Raw genomic sequence first — 27,757 nt, 5'->3', positions numbered from 1 at the left:
TAGGAAAGGGAATCAAAACTCCATAAAGCAAATTGACTTATCTGTAGATAACCAAAGTCTTTTCAGTGGTGTCTGTCCCTCTCGTGAAAGTACAGCTGCTTGTGGGAAAAGTAAGAGACCTAGAATACAGTGTACCTTTTGGGGGACATACTTCTGTTACAGAAGCATGTGATTAATTTTGAAGGTAGAATTTCGGAACATCATATTTTAATAGGAAGTTTGAAAGATAAGTAGAGGAAAACAGCAAGCAAAGCAAAATACACCATTTGCAGAGTTCAGTCAGATATGACTCAGCATTTCTTCATTGTGCTCATCCCCAGCTCCTCAAGCACATAGTGCCTTGCACACAGTAGGGGCTGAGGGACATATTTGTTAGTGCATTAATTGTAGTTAAAACTAGATACCTCCTAATCTCTCAGTGGCTTGAACTGGGTCAAACAGCAGAGGAGTGGGGTAAATAAGGAAAGACACCAGGTAAAGGTAGAACAAGACCACTGCTTAATAAATATATTTGTTTTGGGGGTTATTATTTCGCTCAAAAGTCTATGAGATGACCAGCCCAGAATGTGGCAGTTAATTCCATTTACATTTTCAGTGTGGGATCCAGGTTTTCAAGTTTGTTATGTGATTTTATGCAAAACAATATGCAAATCCAGCGCATTCTAAAAATTCAGTCTGTTCTCCAGCCGCTCCCCTGGTCACAAACAACTAAGGTTGGCGCCGGTCTCTCTGGGATCCTTCGCGGAGGGGCAGAGCAGGCGGGGCGACGGGCCGGGGGGCGGGGGAAGGGGCGGTCTGGGAGGCGGTCCCGGGGCGGGGCCCGTGACGCGCGGACTCGGCCGGCTTAAGGGCCGGACCTCAGCGTCTCCCGGAGTCTGGCTGCAGTCGCGGCAGTGGTGGCTTCCCATCTCCAAAAGGCGCCCTCCGACTCCTGGCGCCGCGCTGCTCGCCGGGCCAGTCCGGAAACAGGTCGTGGAGCCCCGCACCACTCCCGCTGGTTCCCGAACGCGGATCCCTTCTTCTGAGAGTTGCGAGCAACTTTCCCTTGTCCCTGGCGCTGCAGCGGCTCGGGGACCGTGGCAGCCGCAGGTTTCTGAACCCTGGGCCACTCTCCCCGTGCCTCGGCTTCGCGCTCGTGTAGATCGTTCCCTGTCTGGTTACACGCTGGGGATCCCGGACCTCGATTCTGCGGGCGAGATGCCCCTGGGACACATCATGAGGCTGGACCTGGAGAAAATTGCCCTGGAGTACATCGTGCCCTGTCTGCACGAGGTGGGCTTCTGCTACCTGGACAACTTCCTGGGCGAGGTGGTGGGCGACTGCGTCCTGGAGCGCGTCAAGCAGCTGCACTGCACCGGGGCCCTGCGGGACGGCCAGCTGGCGGGGCCGCGCGCCGGCGTCTCCAAGCGACACCTGCGGGGAGACCAGATCACGTGGATCGGGGGCAACGAGGAGGGCTGCGAGGCCATCAGCTTCCTCTTGTCCCTCATCGACAGGCTGGTCCTTTACTGCGGGAGCCGGCTGGGCAACTACTACGTCAAGGAGAGGTCTAAGGTAGGACGCGCTCGGCGCCCTGCCGCAGCTGCCCCCGCGGGGACGGGAGGCACTCGGAGTCCGTTGTCTGTCGCCTTCCCAGGGCTGCAAGCGAACTTTCTTTTTTAACCAAGAAGTCAGCCTGGTTTGTCTCTACTTGCTGCTTCACCCCACCCCTCGCCCCAGCTCCTCTGAGCGAAAGTCCACGTTAAGGGGCTCAGGTGAATCATGATGATGACCTTCTGTTGACTTTGAAATATTGGCTCTTGTGGGTGACAAAAGCCAGACAAGCTGTGGCTTTGGTCCGCTTTTAAGACAAGAGGTTCTCAAAGATCCAAAGGAGGGAAAGGGTATTAGAAACACTGTATCATCTGAGACACACGTGTCCTTATGATCTTAAATACCTACTTTAAGGCCACCTAATACTGCCCTTCATTGTGGTCAGAAGAGATTTCTACAAAAGCACTCAGAATTCTGGAGGCAGTTGTGATTTTGCCATGTGGCAGTTGGTTTGTGGAGTTGGGCGGGTGTGAAAGGGTAAAACTCTACTTCTGAATGCTGCTTCTGCCCTCTGGGACCCAGCACATTGTTAGACCATCTTCTTGACCGAAAATTCTCTCCTGGTGCTGAGCCCTACACCACCACCTTCCTTTTCCTAACTATCAATTGACAACAAAGTCCACTCAAAACAACCAGTTAAGTGCTCACGAGAGAGTAGTCAAGCACCTCCGGAAAGAAACAGTGTTTTTGTTCACATAGCAGGAAGTGACTCCCTGGGTGGTAATTTATCTTGGAAACACAGGTAGATTGGCAGGAAAACGGGAACATGTAGGTACCGCGATGTTGGTGCATGTACATTACTTTGGGATAGGCTTTCTCAGTCTTTCCTCAAATGATAGTTGAGTCAGTTTTCCAGTGGCAATTCTGAGTGACTTGCGCTTGTCTTATGGTGTGGTCAAGGGACATTCAGAACTATGGAAAACTTTTACTGAAACAGCGAAGCAGAGTATACCATGGCATGAGAGGTGTCACTCTCTGACACCTATGTACCACTCTTTGACAATAAATATAGTATTTCTCAAATCAGTCTCAAGACTGATCCTGTCTCAAAACAGACCATTGTTCTCTCCTTTCTCTAGTACACGGAGAGGAACACTCTGAAAAAAGGCTAAGTGGTGAGAATTGGAAATGTGTGGGAGTGAAGGGGTGGAGATGGATGAGTGCAGTGGGGAGTCATAGTTTGTTGTACAACTTCCAAGCCAAGAGGCCATGAATAGAATATCTGAAAGCATCGTTATTAGTGCACCCAAGTAAAGTAAATCTTAGAAGATCCTGCTTTCTAAATTTTACTTTGGGGAAAAAAATTATGTTAGCGGAACTCTGTAGAAGATTGATGTTAAAGTGTTTCTTCACTCTTCTTCCATTGTGTTGGTGTTGGAGTAGTTCATTTGTCTTTGACTAGTTTGGTTTTTGCATTAAATGACCTTGCTGTCTTCTGTGGTGGGGGTGGGTGGGGGAGGGGAAGGGTCAGCCTCAGTGTTGCTGAGGTGCTGGTAGTTTTACCTGAAGAGCAGACGGCTTCTTATCGGGTTTTTGAATGTCTCTTGTAAACTCACGTATTAGGAATTTTTCTTCACCATTCTAGGAGCTGAATTTGCTCTGAGGGACGTCAGAATTAATTGGTATAGAAAGAGGCCACTGACATTGAAAGTTAAATATTTTTATTTAGCTTTGACTTAATGGATAGGGATAGGATTTCACACTAGAATTTAACTCAGGTGGAATGAAAAACACTGTGTAAGGGTAAGGGAAAGATCTTGTAGATATGATTCATCAATTTTAGGTTATCTTTTGGGTGGAATGAAAAACTTTTCAGGTGACCCTGTCAGAAGGTGATCATGAGTTGAAAAGAAAATTTATCCTGTCCCACCCCCAGATTTCCAGGTTTACTTTGGCTGGTTTGTCACAAAGCTCCCTGCCCTTTAGATAAATCACCTTTCGATTGGAATATTCCCTGGTCAATTAGAACCAAATGCAAACCAGGCTTGAGCAAACAATTAGTGTAGCTAAATGTTTTTTAAGTGTGCTTTGCTTGTATACAGAAGTCTCCTTCGTGATGTCTTGTGGTCTTGGGTTTCTTGTTAGAAGTTCATTATTAAAGTCATCACAGAAACACTTTCCGTTTCTACATGATTTATATTGGTTTCACCTTAATTTATTCCTTCTTTTTCTTCACTCACTTTTTATCCCTCAACTGAGCTCCTTATTTTGTGCTGCTTTCCAGAGCAGTGACAGAGACCCAGTTTACTGGTGCATCCTTCACACGTTTTCAAGAAAAACTAAAGTTTTAAATTTATTTATTATTAATATTTTTTGAGACAGAGTCTTGCTCTGTCCCAAGGATGTTGTGCAGTGGCGTGATCTCGGCTCACCACAACCTCCGCCTCCTGGGTTCAAGCGATTCTCCTGCCTCAGCCTCCTGCATAGCTGCGACTACAGGAATGCCACCACACCCAGCTAGTTTTTGTATTTTTAGTAGAGATGGGGTTTCACCATGTTGGCCAGGCTCGTCTCGATCTCTTGACCTCATGATCTGCCCGCCTCAGCCTCCCAAAGTTCTGGGATTACAGGTGTGAGCCACTGTGCTTGGTCCTTAACTTTATTTTTAAGTTTTAATTAAGGTTATTTTCAAACACACATAAATATAAGAGGCTAATAAGCCCCCATCACCCAATTTCAACAATTGCCAATATGTACATTTATTTTAGACCAATTGTTTTTTAGCTACTTTAAATTTCTTGAGGTTTTGCTTATTCATGCACTTACCTAAATTTGGTTTTTTTTTTTTTTTTTTTTTTTGGTTCTTTGCTGGACTTCGAAAGGTCATTGGATAATATAATATTGCCCTTTATCTCAATGAAGCAATAGCAAAGGCATTGGGAGTAAAACAGAAAGGCACACTGGACCTAAAATTGAAATTGTAGAAGAATATAGAAAGAAATATTAGATGGTTCCGCTTCCTGCCAAGAAAGTGGTTAATGGTCAGAATTTATGTACCTCGTCTTTGCTGGAGAAAATTCCAAGGGTGTTGAAGACCCCTTGGGAAGTGGTTGCTGTAATGTACAGCAGTATGGCGCCCCCTAACTTCACGCATGATCATTGCTTTCAGGCTAGCAATGGATTTATCTGCTACTCCCTTTTGGAGATTTTAGACCATATCCAAGATAAATATTGGTCATGTTTTGCTCCTTTTTCTTTGGCTGCCTAGATCTTGAAAAATGGCTGTTTTCCAGAGAATGTATAATTTTTAGAACCAAAAGTCCTTCTGCTTCAAACAGTTCACTGTAGACTCACTAGTTAGTGACGCTAATAATAAGAACTACCTTTTATTGAGCAGTTTGTATTGTCTGGCACTGTGCTAAGCACTTTACAGATGCTATCTTGCTTAATCTTCAGAAACACAGTCTTAAACACATTGAATGATTAAATACTTTGCCCAAAGTTTCAAAGTCAGTGGTAAGAAACAGTTTAAGTGGGGGCTACCAGCTTAGGCTCAGTGTTACTAACCTTGTGGCTTTAGGCAAGTTGCTTGGTTTACACCAGGTGTAAAATGAGGGGAAATAATGCCTTAAAGCTGCTGGGGGAAGAAGCATTCAATAAGATGATGTATATGAAATTTTTAGCAGCATTCTGAGCCTTCATCAGTGTTTTAAGTCTCCAGAGGGGAAATTTGGGATCCTAACCTAGATTTGTCTAAATCCAGAGGCTGTGTTCTTTCCTTTTATTCTCTCCTACTTCTGACTTTTCATTTATTCAGCAAATGTTTATGGAGTGTTCACCCTGTGTGGGGTACTGTGCAGGGTGATGGTGCAATGATGAACGAATTTATACTTTCGTATACTTCGAATTGTAGGATCATCTCATTCACACTTGACTAATTCTCAGGCTTAAGAAAACCCTCAAACATTGAAGTGGGTCAGTTGAGTACATCTGAAGAGAAAATGGAGTACTGTGCTGATGTTTTCCTACTGTTATTTTTATTTATTTTTTGAGACAGAGTTTTGCTCCTGTTGCACATGTTGGAGTCCAATGGTGCAATCTTGGCCCACCGTAACCTCCGCCTCCCAGGTTCAAGCGATTTTCCTGCCTCACCCTCCTGAGTAGCTGGGATTACAGGCATGTACCACTACGCCCGGCTAATTTTGTATTTTTAGTAGAGATGGGGTTTCACCATGTTGGTCAGGCTGTTCTCTAACTCCCGACCTCAGGTGATCTGCCCGCCTTGGTGCCTCCCAGCATGCTGGGATTACAGGTGTGAGCCACTGCGCCCTGCCCCTACTGTTATTTTTAGGAAAACATTTATTGATAGGGTTTGTTTGTAGGATTCCTGACCAGACTAGCTCTGGAAGATGACATTGTAAGGACTGCATTGTGAACAGACAGATTGGTCCTCCCCTGGAAACAATAAAGAGGAATGATGAAACAGCAAAACATTTATGAATAAAAGAAGATGTGTTGCAAGGTGGTGTGTTTATTCCTTGCTGTTGAGCAATAACAGTTTTGGCCCACCCTTCTCATGTGAGGTCAGGAATATACATTATTTAATGGAGCTTATCATGGTTGCAAGCTACTTTAAGGGAAAAATGAGATACTGTACTATGAAGTGATCTCTCAGGACCCAAGTGCAAGAAATGCAGCCAGGGTTCTCACAAGCTTAGAGGTGTGAACTAGGAACCAGAAAGTCCTTAACATCCAGGACAGCTGGTGTGTTCTTTTCTCAGGAGCCTCGTGACCTCCATCTTTGCTTCCCTGCTTTTGCTCTTCATTTCTTCCCCTCTTTTCAATCCAGCTTTTGCTGCCCTCCCATGCACATGGGCTCAAGATGGCTGCCCCACAATGGCCACCTCAGCCTTTAGTTCCAGATGAGCAGAGACTTGAGTAACATTCCCGAATCCCTATTTTCATTGCCTGGGAGCAAGTCTGATTGTCTCACCTTGGCTCAAGGGACCTATCAGCCGTAGTCAGGCACGGTGGGAGGCATGTGGAAACCATGCGTCACAAAGATGGTTGCCAGGGCCCATGAGAGTTAGAGTTTTTAGAGCACAGAGTTGGAGAGCTGGATACCATAAATGGTATCTCTGCAATTAGAATCTTAAAAATCTATCTGTGAATAAGGTATTTTGGGGAGAAGGAGTGCTGAGTTTGAAGCTCTGGATCATCTTTCTGTAAGGATGTAAGGGATTCCTATAAAAGCTTTTGTATTAAAAATAACTTAGCTCCTGGAGGAAGGAAATTACTCCACAGTAATTTACAGAATACAGCCCCAGTGACAGTGAAACAAGTCTCTCCAATGGGCAAGTTTTCATGGGGTTTTTTGTCTACTTTGTGAATGACAATTGGAAACAAAGAAGGCAGGAGGGTGTGTGTGTTTAATTTGTAATTTCTTTTGCTCAATTTTGGGCCACTGGCCACTTCACTATAACCTTATCTGCTTCAGTGAAGTGGATAATCAGGGATATCGATTTAATTCATTCCCAGATGACTCAGTGCTGTGCACTGCGGGAGACCTGTCCGTGGATGGGGGAAGGGAGGTGCCGAGTGATTATAAAACCACCTGAAGAACTAAGCTGAGAGTTGAGTGTAGGGTGCAGTGGTTGTCACCAACTCTTTCTCTTTTTCTGGTTAGAAAGTGCACGTTTACACTCATTAGTCATTGTTTTTCTTTAGGTTTTCTCCAATTTCTCTGTTAACTTAAAATAAAGCAACCAGAACAAGTGATCAAAACTATACAGGACGTTAATAATATGGGTTTTTAGGGCTAGAGAGATATTAGAAATCACATCTATCCAATGTCTCAGTCATTCAGCAGTTGTTTTCATGTTTGGAGAGATGATATCTTGAGCAGGTCCTTGGGAAGGGATGGGTAAAAGGTACTTTAATAGAGAAGGGGTGGCCCGGTGTGGTGGCTCATGCCTGTAATCCCAGCACTTTGGGAGGTCAAGGCGGGCAGATCACAAGGTCAGGAGTTCTAGACCAGCCTGACCAACGTGGTGAAACCCCATTTCTACTAAAAGTACAAAAACTAGCCAGGCATGGTGGTTTGTGCCTGTAAGCTCAGCTACTCAGGAGACTGAGGCAGGAGAAGTGCTTGAACCCGGGAGGTGGAGCTTGCAGTGAGCTGAGATTGCACCATTGCACTCCAGCCTCTGTGACAGAGCGAGACTCTGTCTCAAAAAAAAAAAAAAAAAAAAAAAAAAAAATAGTAATAATAATAATTTAAAAAAAAATAGAGAAGGGGCTACACTGGCTGGGGTTGGTCCATGAGTCAGATAGACTGGGCCCAGGGTCAGTAGGTTAATTCAGTGGCATCACCATTTTATTTGGGAATTTTAAATATAATTCTGACTGCAAATCGATAAACACCCTTAGGTGGAGTTTATGCAAGCCTGTCTCTGCATTAGGCTTTGGAGTATCATGAATTATTTCCCTTTCTAACCTTTCTGCTTCAGCTCAAGCAAAATTGGTAAAATTTTTCCAGATTCCTGAATCTGGCTGGAAAAACTTGTAACTTCGTAAGTAACAAACAGCCCTCCATTTTATGACCCTGTCCCAAGAACACACCACGTGTGAAAGACTTCTCTGAGGAAGCTTAAAGGTCAGCGTGCAGTTCTACCCAACCTCTAATGAGCAGAGTTTAAGCACCCCCAGCATCTTGTGTATTTCAGGATAAAGCTGGGAAGGTTCCTCACCTGTGGGCCATGTTTGGTTTGGCAAGGCCTCTGCTTTTGACCCAACTTTGCAGCCGTAGGTAAATTAAATTACATTTTGATCTGTGCCCACTGAAGACCAAGGAGTAGCTTGCAGGTTAACATTATGGAGAAGGTTATTAATTTTTTGTTAATTATTACGGCAACAGACTCGACAATTCCTTGGTAGCAGCACTTTGTAGCTGTTAACTAATATTGCTCTAAGAAACGGGTGTCGCTTTTCTCTAGGGTTTGTCAAATGCACATGTTCTGACAGTAATGATAGTTCAGATGTATTTTGCTGGGCATCTGCCAGGGGTGCCCAGCGGGTAGCTGAATCCAGAGGCATTGGAATTGTAGATACAACAGACAAATCATTTTATGATGCCAGACTAAGGAGTTCAGCTTTGGCAGATTGCCAGGAGCCGTTGATTTGGCTCAGATTCAGTGCTATGTGTCTGTTTGCCAAGCAAGATTAGTTGTCTTGGTTAATTATTCATAGAATTTGTACCCCCTTTCTCTCGATTATTTCCATCTTAAACCAGTATGACACTTGCTTTAATTTTGCATCTTGTTTTGATATTGATTTGTGAGTGAGTTTCTGTCCCTGTTTTTGGTGAGTCTGTAGTGACTACATGTTTTCCTGCCCCAGTCCCAACACAATCCCGGCCTTACAGACCCTGGGTTTGCTGGTGTATAATGCAGGCTTTCAGATCTTGTATTGGATTCATTTGGTACCTTGTTACTTAGTGTTCTCCGTGTTCAGTACAGTGTCAATACCGCCTTATTAGATCAAGCTAATTTTTGATTCTTTAGAAGGTACAATGATTCTCAAGTTCTGGAGTACATGTGCCTATCTCATATTAAACATTATTTTTTCTTTCCAAAATGAGGCCAAAATACTTATTGTTGCTATACAAAAATAATTCCAGAATACAAAGAATCAAATAATATGATAGTAACCTCAATTCTTTGTCAGTGGGAAGAAGACAAAACGAAAAACTCAATTCCAGGTGTCAGTAACATCTCTTTTATTCTAATATGAGAACCTGAAGTTGTTTTGAAGTTGTCAGGATAATTGCATTTGAGCATTGCTTGGACGCTGTAAGGATATACTGTTTGGGACAGTTTGTACATCTTAAGGAGCTTGCTGTGTGTTCTCCGGACACTGAGAACAAAGATTCGGCCCATGCCCTCCCTCTAGCTTCCCTCTCATTTCTACTCATCTATCTGGTCATACCTGAGGGACCATCATTCAGAAATCTCAATGCCACCCACATGACTGATGAGTCCTTTTTTGGGAAGGGAAATGACTTCTTTAATGTTCATATTGTTTTGCAGGTTAAATTGAATGACTGGAGTGGAATAAATAAAACCCCTTTTACTTATTTTTATAGAGATGGGGTTTTGCCATGTTGCCCAGGCCTCCCAAAGTGCTGAAACTACAGGTGTGAGCCACCAGGCCAGGCCAACAAAACCCCTTTTAAACACAAAATATTGAAGACTCAGGCAAGAACATGCAGTATTGCTAGTGAAGGGCCTATTGTGCTTTTTTTGTTTAGTTTTGCTTTTTAGATTCACTACAGAACCTCAAGTTGTCTTTTTTTTTTAAACTAAATTTTCATCCCTTTCTTAGTAGAAAAATCCTTGAGGGGGGATTTTTTTTTAAAGTAACTTGCTGTAACCATAAATCACTTGCCATTGGTTCTTGTTCTCCCTGTAATCCATTTTATGTACTTTAGCTAGAGTGTAGTAGTCCCAAACCCAATTCTAATCATGTAGTCTCCATGCTTAAAACAAAATAATCCAAAAATCCAATCATGTTCTTTCTTCATTATCTACTGTACAACACTGTAAAGACTGTAAATTTGGCCAGCGTTGACAGCCCTCTATATCTGACCACATCTGACCTTTCTACACTTACTTTCCTACCACTGCCTTCCTTTCCTCCCAGTCCCTGAAATGCCAGAAACTAACTTGCCAGGCATAATGAGCTTCCCCATTGTCTCCCACTCATCAAAAATCCATCTCTACCGCCTTCTAGTACCTGTTCCCTGAAGTCTTCCCTTCTGCTCCCCAGAACTCTGGTGGCTCAATCCAGGCTGCCCAGTTCCTGGGTTTGTTGGGCTGTTGATGCTGCCCACCGTGTGCTCAGAAATTCCTTGAATGCAGAGACTGTTACGCTTTGTATCTACTTTTAGTGCCTAGAACAGTCCCTTATACTTCATAGGTGCTTGTTGGCTTAATTTCATCTTCAAAAGGAACTTTGATTTTGATGGATATTTGAGTGTTAAAAAAAAAGCTAGAATTTTTTTGGGGAGGTGGGGGGGAATGATGGGGGAAGATGGGTGGCTGCAGCTCGGTCTCTAATTTGATGCCTAAGTATTTAAATATTTTATTAGAGTGACATGTTATGTGAGACCATCTCATAGGAGGACCTTAGCTTTGTTAAGTTTTTTTTTCCTCAGTTTCGAAATCCTAGGCTTCACCTTAGAAATACCTGAGTCACACCTGGATCCTGGCAGCTCATACCTACAGGTCTGGCTCAGAGATGCCAGGGCCATGAGGCTTAGGGCCCCAGGTTCTGGTCCTAGCTCAGCCCCTGGCAAGTTTCATGGTCTTCCATTTCTACTTCTTTATGGATGAGTTAGATATTTGTTTTCATTTTTGAACTTAAATTTGGTCAGCACCTACCACTTGACACTAGGATGGACACTTCAGATTTTATTTCGTCTTCCTATGGTCTTGGGCAAGTCAGTTCTCTGAGCTCACTTTCATCATCTATGACATAGGCACAATAATACTGTATGTCTACCTCTAGGATTGTAAGGCATTAAAATTGAGATGACATTTCCATTTGAGAAGGAAAATAGTTGCTTTCAGTGCCTCTTATTTGATTCCTGGAGAGAGTAGACTCGCACCAACATTCAACCCCAGCGCTGATATGACAGTAATCCCCAGAGGCAGAGGCCCACACAAAACAGCAATGCTAGAAAGTTACAATTGGAAAGTTTCCTGCCAGCTTCAGGAATGACACTGCAAAGCTGGTGCCAGAAACTGCCAGAGTAATTCTCCTCATTACTGCTCTACCCACCCACTTTCAGCTCCCCAAATTAATTAGTGCAGTTGACTAATTCCTCTTTACCTTTATCATTTAGGGTGAGGCACTGCACAAAAACTCTTGACTTTGCCATACACGGCCGTTGTTCTCTGTGGTCCCTGGATAAGAAGCATCACCATTATCTGGAAACATGCAGCAAAGTAAAATGCTTCAGCTTCTCCCCAAACCTCCTGAGTTGGAAATTCACACGTTCTCCAGCTGATCTCATACGTGCTAAAGTTTGAGAACCATTGAGTAAAGTTAATGCATTAAGAAGAGATTAGATAGGGATGGTGGCGTATCTTCCTACAGTTTCCTTGTTAACAAGAAAGTCAGATGTCAGTTGATCAGACTTTAGATTATTTACTGCTAAAACTAAAAAAACAAAAAACAGATTTTTAGTTCACTTGGGAAATCTTTGAGAAAAATCTACATGTTGAAACACACACATTTATAGCCTATTATTTGTACCAATATATTTAATTTTCCAGAACTAGAATTGAAGCAAATTTTGGAACCAGTTCCCTCCTGCTATGGTGAATAGAGGTGAATGTCTGGCCTTTGGCAAGACAACTGCATTTGAGACCCATGTGGGCCCTGCAGGGGCTACAGAGAGTTTTTGGTGGGCTTGAGGTTGACCTGCACTGGGAATAACCAAAGCAAAGACAAGACAACTTGTACAATTGTCAATTTTCTTGGCCTCTTGACTTTGTTAAAATTCCCCCTTAGGACCTTTGAGTTTACAGACTGAATACCAAGCATACTCTTTTAAAAAATATTCTTGCAATTTTTTGTATTTTGTGATTTTTCTATCACTCTGGAAGGGTGATAGGCAAGGATGAGGTAGATGGAGTCAAATATTTCAGGTAGAACCAAAGATCTTAGTTCCCTCAAAAATGAGGTGGGGGTGAATTTGCTAAGGTTAGACATTAGATAAACTGAGTTGGTAGAGCATGACTTAAGACCTCGCACTCTTCAGCCAGACCGACTGGGTTCAAAAAGGCAACTTACCCAAGCTCTCTGTGCCCCCATTTCCTCATCTGTAAAATGGAGATAATGTTCCTACCTCCTGCGGTTGTTAGGAAGTGTGAAGGAGGGTCCGATTTGTGAAGCACACAGAACAGTGTCGGGCACATAGTAAACTCTATACAAATGTTTGTTTAGTAAATAAATATAGCCACTGAATTTCATGAGTTCTAATCTACGCTGACTTGCTGTGTGTCATTTCTTTCATTCAGCAGATCTGTTTTTCCAAGTGCCGAAATGCATATGTAGGTTTCCCCTGTTTTAAGATGATTGTTTCAAGGCATTTTTCATGATGTTTTGATTGGTAACTTCATTTTTTGGTACATTATCCATTAATAAAGTCTTGTCTTATCAATTATTTTGAGTTATGGATTCTTTAAGTATTTTAGGATTAAGTTCAGATGAAAATTTCAAATACTCCATTCTCTGATGGGCCTGCAGTCACAAGTATTCCTTGTCTCTGTTATGCTGAAAGCCTTTAGAGAGCCATAGGTGATGTTTTATTGTTCTGATAAGGCTGTTTTCTCATATCAAAGGAAGTTGAATATTATGTTTCTCTAAAGAAATACCTGTGATAACTTTAGGTCCATAGGGTAACTTCTAGGGTTAATGACTTCTACCAAGGACTTGTGAGCGGTGTGACTCAGGGCACACACTGCTGCTCACCTTCCCAGTAACCAGGAAATTAAACAAGGTATGTGCAAAATGCCACCCGGCTACATGAATTCTCAGGAAACAGCAGCTGTTAATATTTGGGGAAAGGCATCAGAAAGGAAATGGTTAAATGCGTCTCGATGTCGTTATCCCTGGGCTGGACTGACCTTTGCTGATTTTATAATTGTGAGGAAGCCTGGTTGAAAACATTTCTCTGGTGACTGGGGTAGCGATGGGGGAGGGGGATGGTTCCCAATGTCCGTTCCCAGCTTAGGCTGCCTGGCGGTGTGCTCGGGTGTGGGCTGGCTGCCACCCTCACGCAGCGCACGTAGCCCTGTCACTCAGCCATCACCCTGCTGGCTTAGAGCCAGTCCTCCACGGGAAGGGCGGCCTGCCCAAACCCAAACACCCTGTATTAATATGGCGATGTCGCCGGGCCTGTTTACTGTGCCTAATTGCATGGGCTCTGGCTGAATCCCCTCCAAGGAGAAGAATTAACCACAGTGCAGAAAGGAATGACAATAGTCTCTTAAATTCCTGGCCTCTGAGCCTTTCAGTGGCTTCTTGGGGGAGGGTGATTCACTCAGAAGGTCGTGCAAGAAGTGCGGGATCTCCTGGAATAGAATCTTGATCCAGGACAGTTCAACTTTAGAGGCCTTTGAACCCCCTGGACTTTTGTGCAGACTTCTATGTGTGCATGCATATTTCTTACATCCTTTTAGTGTAAGAATCTCAAAGGGCTATTGTGCCTGGTAGAACGATCATCACTGACCCAGGAGAACTAGATGGATGCTTCCAGTCTCTGGGTAGTTAATGATCCTGAAGCTAGGACCAAGTTCATCTGAGGACAGGTTTTAAAGTGAAGATGGTAAATTGTCTGCTATTCAGGCACGGTGCTCTCGCCTGACCAGGAGGGTGTGGGCAGACCCACTTCACTAAAGCAACCAAAAGTCGGTTATTACTTCTTATTTTTTATTTTCAGAAGTTCCGAAGTTTCTACAGTATTAGAAAATTCAGGTGTAGGTGTATGATGACTGTTCTACCTTGGGAGGGAGGTCATGTGTAGTGTTCTGGGTAAGTAGGTTCTGCGAGAGGAATTATTTTTAGTGTGGATTTAGGACAAATGAGGAAGGCAGAAGTAGTCTGCATTGTGGAAATAGAGTAGTAAAAAATATTTTCATGAATAATTTGGGGTGTATTGAAAGGATTACCTACCTGACAGGGATTTGTCTGGTATTCTGAATCTTCCAAATGGTCTGGTGAGATGGTGAAGCTTTGGGAAGGTGAACATGGTAGCTGGACATGGCTTGTGTTATGGCCCACCAAAAGTGTATTTTCTCTTTCCCCCTCATTTCGTTAAATCAGTCTGTAACTAGAGGCACTGGAAGTCAGGAAATAGAATAGCTAGGCTTGCTCTTAACCAACAACAAAGATAACCAGCAAGATGCCAAGATAACTGATGACGGTTTACACAAAATTTCCTACCTTTCTAAGAGCTCACGTTAGCTACAACTATTTTCTTCATGCCTGTCTCGGTGAAGTTTGAATGCATAAAAATTCTAAAGCACTTTTAATACTTACTAGTTAGCACTGCTTCATCATCACATTGAGACCTTTTTTGTCCAATTCTGTATAAAGGATAAATCCAGCTGGCAGCAAATGTGAACTTTGTGTCAGTGACATTTTCTTAAAACTTGGAGAAAACTTTGCATAGTTGCCATCGTCTTGTAAAGAGGCCCTGCGAACATTGTTCTGTAGGAATTTAATTTATTTGACAAGAGTAGATCCCACAAAATGTCCTTGAAGATCACATATCCCTGGACAAGGGAGTTGATAGAAGGCTAAAGTAGTAATTCCAGTTTGCTCTTCATGTCCTCCAGATTTAAGTGGCAAATGATTTTTTGAGTTCTTTTCTCTTACTGCTTGTCAGAGCCAAGTGGAAAATAATGGAATTGGACATTTTGGCTTAATTTGTCTTTATTTATTTATTTTTTTAATAAAACTTGTAAAGAGCATGTCTGTTTCAGGTTTTTTTTTCTCACTCCAGCCTTTCCTCCAGTATGCCTGCATACAGCAGTTTGAATACCTAAAGGGTTTTTCGGTTTTTCTTTCTTTTTAAATAGGAGAATTTCAGTTTTAGAGCTGCCACTAGCACATATAGTGCCTTTGTTCCAGTTACTAATCCCCTTTCTTCTCCCTCAGATGAATTACCAAATGGGGCCCCTACTGCAGCAGGGTGCCTTGATGAAGGCAGGACCTAAAGTATGCGATCATGGGGATGCCCTGCTCACTGGCTGCAGTCAAGGTGTGTGTTAAAATATGTGCTGAACATAAACCACCCAGAAAAATAGCCCTGGAAGTGCAGCCTTCAGCTCCTCTACCCACAGCTGACTAAAAACATTGGCAAGTTTGTCACCTAGGCTGTTGTCACCCGAATATAAATGAGACCGATTTCTGGCCAGAAACCTCAGCTATCGCATTCTACATTGTGATGAGTTGCTTGGCTGTTTTACCAAGCAAAAGAAGGTGCATGGTTTCATGTATGTCTTCCCAGCTCTTATTTATTTATTTACTTATTTATATTTTTTGAGACAGAGTCTCGCTCTGTCACCCAGGCAGGAGTGCAGTGGTGCAATCTCAGCTCACTGCAACCTCCGCCTCCCAGGTTCAAGTGATTCTCCTGCCTCAGCCTCCTGAGTAGCTGCGATTACAGGTGCGTGCCACCATGCCCGGCTAATTTTTGTATTTTTAGTAGAGACAGGGTTTCACCATGTTGGTCAGGCTGGTCTTGAACTCCTGACATTGTGATCCACACACCTTGGCCTCCTAAAGTGCAGGGATTACTGCGCCCAGCCCCCAACTCTTTACACATCTAGTTGTCTGTGTCGTCGTACCTTATGGTGAAGAAGGGAAGGATCCTGGGTCTCTGTTGCTCTGTACTGGGTGGACATGGGGGAAGGACTTGATGGAGCGGGGTATGAGGATGCAATTGGAATGTGGATGGCATTAAGGATGAGGCATTGTCTTTGGACAGGATATGTTTGAGTCTGGTGGAGACAGATGGGGAAGGTGCCCACTCAGCAGCTGTCTCAAAGTAGCTTCACTTCTTGGAAGGCCTCACACAGTGATCTCAAAATATAGCCTGATATCTATCTACCTATATATATATAGATATATAGATATATAGATATGTATATGTATATATATTTATATATGTGTATATATTATATATATATGTATTTATAGCCCTGATTAAAAAGTTGGGATCAACAATATTCAGGAGAGTTTACATAAAAATCTGATCGCCTGCTACTCTCATGAAATCGGAAGATTTGCTCTCTTTGAAAATAACAGCAAGTCCCCTCAGTGTAGGTGGCATAACACACACTCCAGAGTTCTGACTCATGTCTTCAATCATTTGTTACTGGCAAACATCGAAAGCTATTTTAGTTTGCCAGTCCTGGATTCAAAACTACAAAACACTTAAGTAGAATTGGATCTCTGAAGAAGAGACATTCTACAGCTTCAGTTGAGGGGAAGACAAACATAACACATCATCCTTAAAAATAGCTAACATTTATTAAGCACTTAGTGTGTGCCAGGCCATGCACTAAGCATTTTGCGTGGATTATCTCCTTGAGTCTTCATAAACCCATTTCACAGATGAACAAACCAAGGTGTAAATAAGTTAAATGCAGATTTTCCCACACTTAGGTTGTATTTTATTTAAAGTACACTTTGCTCGAGACCCCGCTTAATTCAAAAGGAATCCTTACAGAGGTTGGCTGGTATTTCTGCTTAATAGCTAGAGGGGATCTAGCATTTGTCGGCAGATCAGAATACTAGTTTAAAGCTCCTTCAACCACGTTTTTTTTTTTTTTTTTTTACCACATAGTTGTGAAATCATGCTATTCTCAACAAACTTAAACAATGGATTTTCATTTATTGCAAATTTTGCAAATAAAATGAGATGTAATTAATACTTTAATTTGGTGAGTTAAATTTTGTATAAAATGCCACTTTATTATAACTTGTTCAAGATTGAGTCATACTAGCGAATCTGTCTCACATCATGAGCAATTTAAAATACATTTCTATGAAAATACATGTTGTAACTGTTAGTAGAGAAGTGGTAAGTCTAACCGCAGGGTGGGTGTACCCCTTTCTCACCTGTGGATCTGAAAAAATGATCAGCATTGCTGAGTGGATGGTGGAGGTCATTGATGCTGAGTTTTTGAAGTGGCTTTTATATGCGGTCAAGCTGTGGTTGATGGCATTCAGGAGCATTCTGTTTAGGCATTGGAATGGAAATCCTGGACTTTTACTTTTCAACTTTACCTTTGGACTTGATGAGCTAGGTGTTTTTTGTTTGTTTGTTTGTTTCGTGTTGTTTTTAATGAAGTCAGCTTACTGGTAACTCTTACCAGAACCACTGTTTTCTTTTCCATCTGTGGCATTTGGGGACCACATTTTTATACTGGGTTTTGACTGTTATGGTTCTATATATCTGTGTATATATTCAAAGAATACATATACATTTCTTGTCTGGACATGGCTGCATACGTGTCTAGAGCACATATTCTGGTCTAGAGCCAGCCTGGGCCTGCCTGATTCACCTCTCCACTCATTTCTTATTGCTACAGAGCTAAGGAGAGGCCTCTGGGAATGGGGATGGTGGGAGGTGGGGTGGGTACACTGTATAATGTCAGTGGACGGAACGGTAAATGTGTAGGGGGACACGTGGATTCAGCAGCATATCCAAGAATAGAACTATAGGACTATACTGTATTGGCTGCTGGAGATGACACTAAAGTGTTAAACTTCTGTAAATTTCAAATATTAATCTAGTCAGGAAGTTTTAGAAAATAAAAAAGCTTGTACTAAAGTAGGCATCCTCTTGACATGTGTCAGTTTATTGCTTGGCATGTTTGTTATATGATCATTAAATTGCTCTGGCCCGTTCTTTTAACAATACAGCATTGAAGGCTTCTCTTCTGTTAAACACTAAATCCCTTCCCCGGCTTGATGAGGTTTAGATAGCAACTCAGTTGGACGGATCTGCTTCCGGAGTTTGTTACTGCCCCGTGCACAAATTGGCACAGAAGTGAATGGCTAGTTATTGAAGTCAGGCTTGCTTCTTGGTGCATCCTTAGCCTCATGGTTTTAGACCCTGTCAAAGACGAGCAAATAGTTGGGAATGTGCCCAAGCAAAGACCCATCTCCTATGGCACTCATCCAGAAAACACACTGATAAAATTGGCCGAATGTAGCCTCAACTGGCCCACTGATGCTTGAAATGATTTCCTTCCATTGTTTCCAACTTGATGCATGTGGTTTCTGGAACCAGGAGAGAGGGTGAATATTCACTCTGGCCAGAAAAATTCTCTCTGTTCCTCCCCCTTAAGCAGACAGATACTTTGCTGACATGTAGGGGTTTTGTCCTAATAGTAAGTCCTCTGGAATTGGCTCTTTTTGTCTCTGTGTGTTTTATAGATACAACATTTAGTAGAGGGTGTACTTTTGTGAGTTTGTATCCATCTTTTTTTTTTTTTTTCCAATATTTTAATCTGAGCTGAGTTCTGAGGCAGAGAAACACTCCTTAATGACCTGAAGAACGATGTTGCTTTTTCAAGGGTTGATGCTTAGATCAAGTCTTAGATCTTCTTGGGCCTTTGACAGATGTGTAACCCAATCCCCTCTTTGTAGGAAAGAGACAGCCTGGGATCACAGTTAGTTGCAGAGTGAACTATGGTAGGCATCCAGACCACTGACCTTTTCCTTAGAGAAGAACTGTTTAAGCATATAAGATTATAGCATTGATGTCGTACTTTTTCTTTTCAGACACACTCAGTGAGGGGAGCCTGAGATAATAGGGAATCCAGCCTGTAATTGTTTGTGGCTTAAGCGACTTTCATTATTGGCTCTGTGGTGGCTCTTATAATCCTAATAGCTGCTTCCAGGGGTGGGTAATTCTTTACTCATTATAGGTGACTTTATTTATCTCTTCTTCTCTTGCTAGGCCCTTCAATTCTGTTTGCTACCAATCACCCTTCCTCAGGCCATGCTTTGCTTAGTGGTACCATCATGTGTTAAATCTTTATTGCTGATGTTGCCTCACAGTTTCACCTTCTGAAAGATGCTCAAGCTAACAGCCTAACTTGAGCTCTAAGGATGACATTGCCTTGACATTTTCATGTTCAAAGGCAGGATATGGGGATTGTTTGCTGCATGAGGATATGAAGTTTGAGAGAGAGGGTGATTTAAGCTTTAAAATTGTTGTAAAGTCAAGTTACTATTCAGCCTTATTATCAATCTGGTATGCACGATCTAGTACGCAAGGTGTGTGATGCCTAGTTCCATGTCATAGGAGCAGTAGTTTCATGCTACCATTGAGAGTGACTTGGCAGCCACGTTCAAGTTGATTCATTGAACCACTAGCCCATTCGCTTGGGGCTGTACTGAAATGGTCATTTTACCGATGAAGCAATGCTGCCATTTATCAGGAAATCTATGGCCTGGATCCTTACATGTATGTTTGAAAATAGGTCTTTTAAAATGACAGAAATAGCTATTGATCTTGGTAAAACGTGAATTTACTCTTTAGAGAAAGAGCCATTCACTAGTTCATTGATTTATTTATCACATTTTAGATGGATACCTTCTATATGTCAGGCCCTGTCCTAGGTGCTAAGAATACATCAGTGAGTAGAACAGGAAAAAAATTCCCTGTTCTCATCTTATGTTGTTGGTTCCAATATTTTCCTTGCACCTACTGCACCCCTATAAAAATATTGTTAAAACATGGCAGTATCCTGTGAAGAAAAGAACTGGCTTTCTATACTTTGCCTTCTTCCCTCTCCCCACTCTCTGTTGCAGTTTTTCCTGCGGAAGAATTAGAGGTTTGTTTTCTCTACTAGTAATTTTCAGTAGGATTTTTGGTATGACTTTCTACTTTATTCTTCCACCTGATTGATACAGGTAGCAGTTAGACAAAGAGAACTTCAGATTATCACCTGATTTGATAATTATTAGGAAGAAGACATGCATTAAGAAACACATATTAAGATACATGCATGGCTTTTTTCCTGAAAGGAATCTCCCTGTGTTGTCTTTGTTAACAAGTTAGGGCGTGGCTTCCTATTGATCTTCCTCTATTCCTTCTGTCCTAAGCATTTTATTGAGTAAGCCTGACCTTTTCCTCCTTTGGTGATTGGTTCTGTCACTTTGTATATGCAAGTACCTTTAGCCATTGTTCTGAAACAGTGTGAGTGATTCAGGGGCACTTGCTAAACAGTCATAATCCTTAAGCTCCACACCTAGTGACTCTGATTTTGTAGGTCTAGCATGGGAAACTAGAAATTGCTTTTCCAAAAAGGGGTATTGAAGAAAGGCAGGGCATCCAAATAGGTTATGCAAATAGGGCATGTAGATAGGTTACTTTAAGAAAGACTGTATAAAATGTTCTAGAACTTTGGGAATATTGTTGAACCACTTTCCACTGGACAGAGCCGTAGTGTGACCTGGCCATTACTCTTATGCACAGAAGGGTCCAAATTTATGTGCCATACATGAAATTAAGAAGCCAGCAACTACCTGTAAATGTCACATAGCACCCAAGGAGACTGTTACTTATCTGCTCACCAGTGGGAGGAGAAGATTGTCTGTCTCAGCTTTGTTAACCAGCTTTCTTGGGATTTCTCCATAGGCAATGGTGGCTTGCTATCCGGGAAATGGAACAGGTTATGTTCGCCATGTGGACAACCCCAACGGTGATGGTCGCTGCATCACCTGCATCTACTATCTGAACAAGAATTGGGATGCCAAGGTACTCTTGAATAATGGGAGTAGAGTGTGGGGTTAAAAACTATAGGAAAATGATTCAGATAACTTAGAGGAGAGTTTATATTAGGTTCATAGTTGCCCTATCTCCCACTGATGAAACATTTCTATTTCCACTTCATAACCTCCTGCAACAATGGAATTAGTACTAAAGTTGTTAAGAAGAAAATAATGAAGTTAATTTGGAGGGGGATAGGTAGGGTGATTATTAACCCTACCTCTGAGAAGGGTGGTTGATGAAGGGAAGGTAATTTGATATTAGGATTAATGATTAATTTTTTTCAGTTTAAATCAGAGTTGCTCTGACTCTCAATGCAGAATAAGATGTACACTTTTCCCTCCCAGAAGCAGCATTGGGAAAGTTCCACAAAAATAGAACTGTAGGATATAAAACCATCCCCAAGAGAGATTTCCCACACAGTCCTCTCCCTCAGGGTGATATGTCTCATTGATGGCTGCTTGCCATGGCTTACTATGGTTTGTGAATGCCAAAGGCTTTGTGGCTTATTTTTGTATTATAGAACTTATAGATAGATGGAGCTATGAAGCCTGGTTCCATGCTTACAGACATTTGTGTGGACTCTGTATGCTTTCCGAAAGTTAAGAATGATTTAGGAGTCTGGGAAGTCAGATAACTTTTCAAGCTTATTTGGCTTTTGAACCTTCTGCATCTCCATTTCCTGTTCATTAGGCAAATACTGGCTGTCATAAAGCAATAATATTTTACCCAGAGTCAGAAAAACGAAACTTGGGAAACCATTGAATCAGTGAAAAGGCCTATCTCTTCTCCCTGTTTGGTAACATCTCTGGAATACATTGGTAACATGACTGGAATACATCCATTAGGTCTTCTTTAAAATCTTGAGAGGTGCTAATAGAGACAAGAGAATAAAGTTATCAGATTGGTAATGACAAATTGGAAGGTCTGCAATCATTCAACAAATATTTGAGTTCCTGCTAGTGTCAGTCATTGTATTATGAAGAAACATTGATGTGTGAGGCCTGAACTCTACACTGAATAATGTTATTCTAGTAGGATGAAATAGGTTGACATGTAAAAGAAAAAGTAATTCAAGGAAAAGAGTGATATATGTCATAAAAGGTGCAGATTAGGTGGTCTGAGAGTTCAGAATAAAGAGCATGTAACTTCCAACTAACGAGGTCAGATAGGAGTTAAGGGAGTTCAGAAGAGCTGTAAATTCTAATTGAAGGGGAAGTTACATGTGATGATTTTCTTAGAAAGTTGTTAATGGATAGATAGAACCATGTGAAATTGCTGGGTATTTTTTTAAAGTCAAAAACACTCAAATTTTAGCAAATCTGTATGATTCAATCTAATAGTACTCTATTTTACGTCCATGGGCTTTATGACTGTGGGGGGCGGTGGGAATGCTTTTTTTGGTTTAAGGTGAATAAGGAGATATCTCTAGCCAAGTTTGGTATAAAATTTGGTACAAAGTGGCCAGGTGTGGTGGCTCATGCCCATAATCCCAGCACTTTAGGAGGCCCAGGTGGGTGGATGACCTGAGGTCGGGGGTTCGAGACCAGCCTGACCAACATGGGGGAAACCCCATCTCTACTAAAAATACAAAATTAGCTGGGCATAGTGGCACATGCCTGTAATCCCAGCTACTCAGGAGGCTAAGGCAAGAGAATTGCTTGAACCAGGGAGGTGGAGGTTGCAGTGAAACGAGATCATGCCATTGCACTCCAGCCTGGGCAACAAGAGTGAAACTCCATCTCAAAAAAAAAAAAAAAAAAAAAAAAAAAAATTGTACAAAGTATGAGGTTGAAGTAAAAATCTGGGGTACCATGCATTTGGAGTGGTGGTTAGCAGATGACATGTTTCTAAATGGGGCTGAAATATGGTTGTCGATAAACTACACGAGAGGTAAGAAGTAATCCCCCTTCTTTGTGTCTTTAAGCTACATGGCGGGATCCTGCGGATATTTCCAGAGGGGAAATCATTCATAGCAGATGTGGAGCCCATTTTTGATAGACTCCTGTTCTTCTGGTCAGATCGCAGGAACCCACACGAAGTGCAGCCTTCTTACGCAACCAGGTAATAGCCGGAGCCATGATTCCTCTTTCGGAGTTCGTTGTATAAACCCTAGTTCCAGAGAACTCTCTAAACATGTGTCCTGTGCACATGTTTATGGGGGATTGATCACACCCCATAGCTGAGAGCGAACTTGTTTGGAGTCTACAAAAATTAAAGGGGAAGCTTTGCATTCTTTAGCATACCAAAGCTAACCTCAGTTTGAAAGTACTATTAACAAGTTGTTTTCTATTAGGTGAGCATATTGGATTCCAATTTCTCAAGAGTATTTTTCTCTTCTCTCCGTTCCTCCTTTCTCTTACCTCTCTTTCCCGTTTTTAAAAAAACCTAATGTTGAACTATGCCTAGAGAATGTTGGCTGTCACATATCAGGAATTCTGTCTGGTTACTTTGGATGAGTTTACAAGCCACTAGTTGCAAGCAGAGAAAGAACCTTGAGAAAAGAAAGAGTAATTTGTTTTGACTTTCTCTTTTTGTCTATTCCTTGGTTTGAAATTGGCTTGAGCTTGCTGTATCCATGGTCCAACAGTTGAATGTTTTATTAATCTTTTCTTTATGTACACATGAAGATTCTCAGAGTAACTGAGCACCTTAGTATTGTTTAGGACCAATCTAGACAATCTTGATAAAAATCTTCATTCCCAATTGTGCTTCTTATTTACTTTTGTCTGTGTCTAAAGCAATAAACTAGGCAGCATTGGAGGGCTACGGATTTGCAGCTTATACTGAGACTAGCATTCAGGGGCAGGAGGGGAGAGTTTTGATAGGATGATGATTAAACCCTGACAAGCCTAATTAAATTAAGATCACATGTGTCCTCCTCCCGAAATCACACAGCTTAGCCCTAAACCCAGTTACATATTAACTGCCACATTGGAATGTCTTCTAGATGAGCAGGGAACGAATTCTACCACTGAAGTCAGCTTTTGTGTTTTATGGGGTATGTAACTAAACCCTGTTGTTTGTGGCAGAAGCCTTTGGTTATTCCCCAGTATCATGATGACTGGCCTTACAGGGAAAACATTAGCAAATGTTGATGAGAAGCCCTTGAAAAAAACTCAAGTGCTGTAGAAATTTCAGTAGCTAACAATCATTACAAAATGAAACTTAAAAAAAAAACGACGGATGAGATGGCTCCCATTACAGTCTATCCAATGAATGGGATAAAGCAAATTAGTGGGGATGCAGTAGAAAGCTCTGGGGCATTATTATTATTCAATTGTAATTTTGCCTCAATATCCAAAACTAAAGAAAGCAAGCCAAGAGTTTTTAACATACTGTGATTTACATAAGTCGTTTTTCAAAGCTTCACTCAAATGTCATCTCTTCTCTATGTTCTCGCCAGCAACTTGGGTCTCCCAGTCTTTAGCAGAATGACTCCCTTCTAGTCCTTTCTGTAGAGACCATGTTTACCTGTTACATTATTGCAAAATCACCTGTCTCCCCTACTTTGAGCCTGAGATCACAGAGGAAGATCTGATCACAGGGTCATTTGAATTCCTAATGCCTAAGAAAATTTCTGGCACATACCTGGAATTCCTTATGCATTTTATTACATTGAAATAGAATTAAAACCAGAGAAGTTAATTTTAAATTAAAATCAGGGTAGACAGGCCAGGCACAGTAGATCACACATGTAATCCCAGCACTTTGGCAGGCCGAGGTGGGCAGGTCAAGAGATCGAGACCATCCTGGCTAACATGGTGAAACCCCATCTCTACTAAAAATACAAAAATTAGCTGGATGTGGTAGTGTGCACCTGTAGTCCTAGCTACTTGGGAGGCTGAGGCAGGAGAATCGCTTGAACCTGGGAAGCGGAGTTTGCAGTGAGCCGAGATCGTGCCTCTGCCTGGCAACAGAGTAAGACTCCATCTCAAAAAAAATAAAAAAATAAAAAAAATTGGCTGGACGCAGCGGCTCACACCCGTAATCCCAGCACTTTGGGAGGCCGAGGCAGGCGGATCACAAGGTCAGGAGATCGAGACCATCCTGGCTAACATGGTGAAACCCCGTCTCTACTAAAAATATAAAAAATTAGCCGGGCGTGGTGGTGGCCGCCTGTAGTCCCAGCTACTCGGGAGGCTGAGGCAGGAGAACCTGGGAGGCGGAGCTTGGAGTGAGCCAAGATTGCACCACTGCACTCCAGTATGGGCGACAGAGTGAGGCTCCATCTCAAAAAAAATAAATAAATAAAATAAAATAAATAAAATAAAATAATTTTAAAAATTAGAGTAGACTTACAATAATATGGAAAACTTTAAAAGTTTTAATGTGAGATTTATAGGACATTTGTGTTTTTAGTAGTAGCATTAAACCTCTTTCCTTATATCTGCTTATCTTTCACAGATATGCTATGACTGTCTGGTACTTTGATGCTGAAGAAAGGGCAGAAGCCAAAAAGAAATTCAGAAATTTAACTAGTATGTATTTGATAATTTTCTGTGACTTTTGATCAAGTTAATCCTTGACTTTTATTCAATTTTATATAATTTTAAACATGCTCTGTTCAATCTGTTACAGCTTAACTTTATATATAATGACATCTTGATGGGTTTTATCCTGAAACCTTGGCCTCAGGGCTCTTAGAAAAATCAGAAACAATGCAAGGGGCTTCCCCTGAGAATGCCCACTGAATGTATGATGGTTTATGATAGATGGGAAATAGTTAACTTTTTCTTATTAGTGTTAACCAGCCAAATATAACATTAAATTTTGCCCATGATTTTTGGCATATTGCAAAGGAAATGTAATGGAACCCAGTTATGATGGCAAAATTTATTATATTGGGTGAGACTGTGACTCTCAGTATAACAGCAGGGCTCATGTAATATAAACTGAATATGACATATTCCTATCCCATATAACTCATATAACTATTCCTAATATAACATATTCCTATCCCATATAACTCATATAACTAACTATTCCTATCCCATCCAACCAGTATTAGAAGGCAGTATTTCCCAAAATATGTTGCATTAAAACACAAATCCTGCCAAGTTGGTAAATTCCTGGTCCCAGAAATGTGGGAAATGTTGCATACTGTATGCCTGTCTTAAAGAGTCACAGTGCTCACTAGCATATTAAATTAAGGCTCTAAGAGATCCTGCAGTAAGGACACATATATAATATTGCCTAGCCCATAGCTCATTTGGACTGTATACCTCTCAAATACCAAAGTGGTCTCCAAATTGCACCCAGGATATCTGTTTGTTTTCTCTTCCAGATGGCCTCCACTGCTTAACTCTGATATGTGAGTGAGGCCACATTTCATACAACTTATGCTTAACACATTAGCCCAAGAGGCCAATGCTAGATGTAAACCCAAAGTTCCTTCACAATCTGTGAGGCATATGGGAAAGATCCCATTGCAAAGTCAAGAGAAGATCCTTTTGCAGAGCTCTATTAGGAGGCTTATATAAGATGGGAAGTGTTTACTGGAGGCTTTTTGGTGACATCTGTGACATAAAACTCATCAGAGCTGACTCCATACCCTCTTTATTCTCCTTTCTGTCCCCAACCCAGGGAAAACTGAATCTGCCCTCACTGAAGACTGACCGTGCTCTGAAATCCGCTGGCCTTGTTCATTTTAGTAATGGTTCCTGAATTCTCTTAAATTCTTTGAGATCCAAAGATGGCCTCTTCAGTGACAACAATCTCCCTGCTACTTCTTGCATCCTTCACATCCCTGTCTTGTGTGTGGTACTTCATGTTTTCTTGCCAAGACTGTTGATCTTCAGATATTCTTTGCCAGATGAACTCATTTGCTAACTCCAGAAATTCCTGCAGACTTCCTACTCGGCCAGCGGTTGAACTGATAGATTCGGTAATACTGACTGTCAAGAGAAGAGCCTAGGAGCATAGCGAGGGAATGAACCTTACTTGCACTTTATGTATACTTCCTGATTTGAAAAGAGGAGGTTTGTAAAGAAAAAAATGGAGGGGGTAGATGCCACAGAGAGGCATCATGGAAGTCTTAACAGCAGGAAACAGAGAAATCTGTGTCATCTGAACAATTTCCAGATGTTCTTAATCCAGGGCTGTTGGGCTTTCTGGAGAATTATCACAACCTAATGACATTAATACCTCTAGAAAGGGCTGCTGTCAGAGTGAACAATTTATAAGTGTCCCATGGGGCAGACACTCCTTTTTTCCCAGTTGTGCAACCTGGATTTTCTGCCTCAGCCCCATTTTGCTGAAAATAATGACTTTCTGAATAAAGATGGCAACACAATTTTTTCTCCATTTTCAGTTCTTAGAAAAACTAAAAAACTAGATATTAGTTGTTTTGGTTGCTTTGTTAGAATGGAATTTGAATTTAAATCAGGAAAAATATCTCCCTGGTAGTTTTGTGTTAACCTCTGATAACTGTGGAAAGAGCTAGGTCTACTGACATACAATAAACATGTGTGCATCTTGAACAATTTGAGAGGGGAGGTGGAGTTGGAAATGTGGGTGTTCCTGTTTTGTTTTGTTTTTCAGTTTTCCTTTTTAATGAGCTCACCCTTTAACACAATAAAAAACAGGGTGCTGTATTTTAAAAAAGGAAATGGAAATAAAAAAATCTCAAAGCTATTTGAGTTCTTGTCTGTCCCTAGCAGCCTTTCTTCGCCCACTTGGCTCTCCCAGATCTGCTGTGGTTGGCAGTATGGCCAGAATCATGGAATTTGCTAGAACTGTGGAAGCTTCTACTCCTGCAGTAAGCACAGATCGCATTGCCTCAATAACTCGGTATTGAGCACGTATTTTACAAAAGCTACTTTTCTTAGTTTTCAGTACTACTTTCATGTTTTAAAAATT

At 41.7% G+C, this 27,757-nt stretch overlaps 1 protein-coding gene across 1 annotated transcript; it reads left to right on the top strand.

The window, feature by feature from the left end:
• The first annotated feature begins 874 nt into the window (after positions 1–874).
• Positions 875–27,532, top strand: EGLN3 (egl-9 family hypoxia inducible factor 3). The gene is made up of 5 exons (XM_073010918.1): positions 875–1,554; positions 20,765–20,884; positions 22,824–22,960; positions 25,304–25,377; positions 26,483–27,532. The coding sequence occupies exons 1-5, from the start codon at positions 1,198–1,200 to the stop codon at positions 26,512–26,514; spliced, it is 720 nt and encodes a 239-aa protein (XP_072867019.1). The 5' UTR covers positions 875–1,197; the 3' UTR covers positions 26,515–27,532.
• The last annotated feature ends 225 nt before the right edge of the window (positions 27,533–27,757 follow it).

This window comes from Chlorocebus sabaeus, chromosome 24 (genome assembly GCF_047675955.1).
Source record: "Chlorocebus sabaeus isolate Y175 chromosome 24, mChlSab1.0.hap1, whole genome shotgun sequence".
Taxonomy (NCBI): Eukaryota; Metazoa; Chordata; class Mammalia; order Primates; family Cercopithecidae; genus Chlorocebus; species Chlorocebus sabaeus.
The sequence above is the reverse complement of the archived record's forward strand: the minus strand, read 5'-3'. Positions and strand labels throughout refer to the sequence as shown.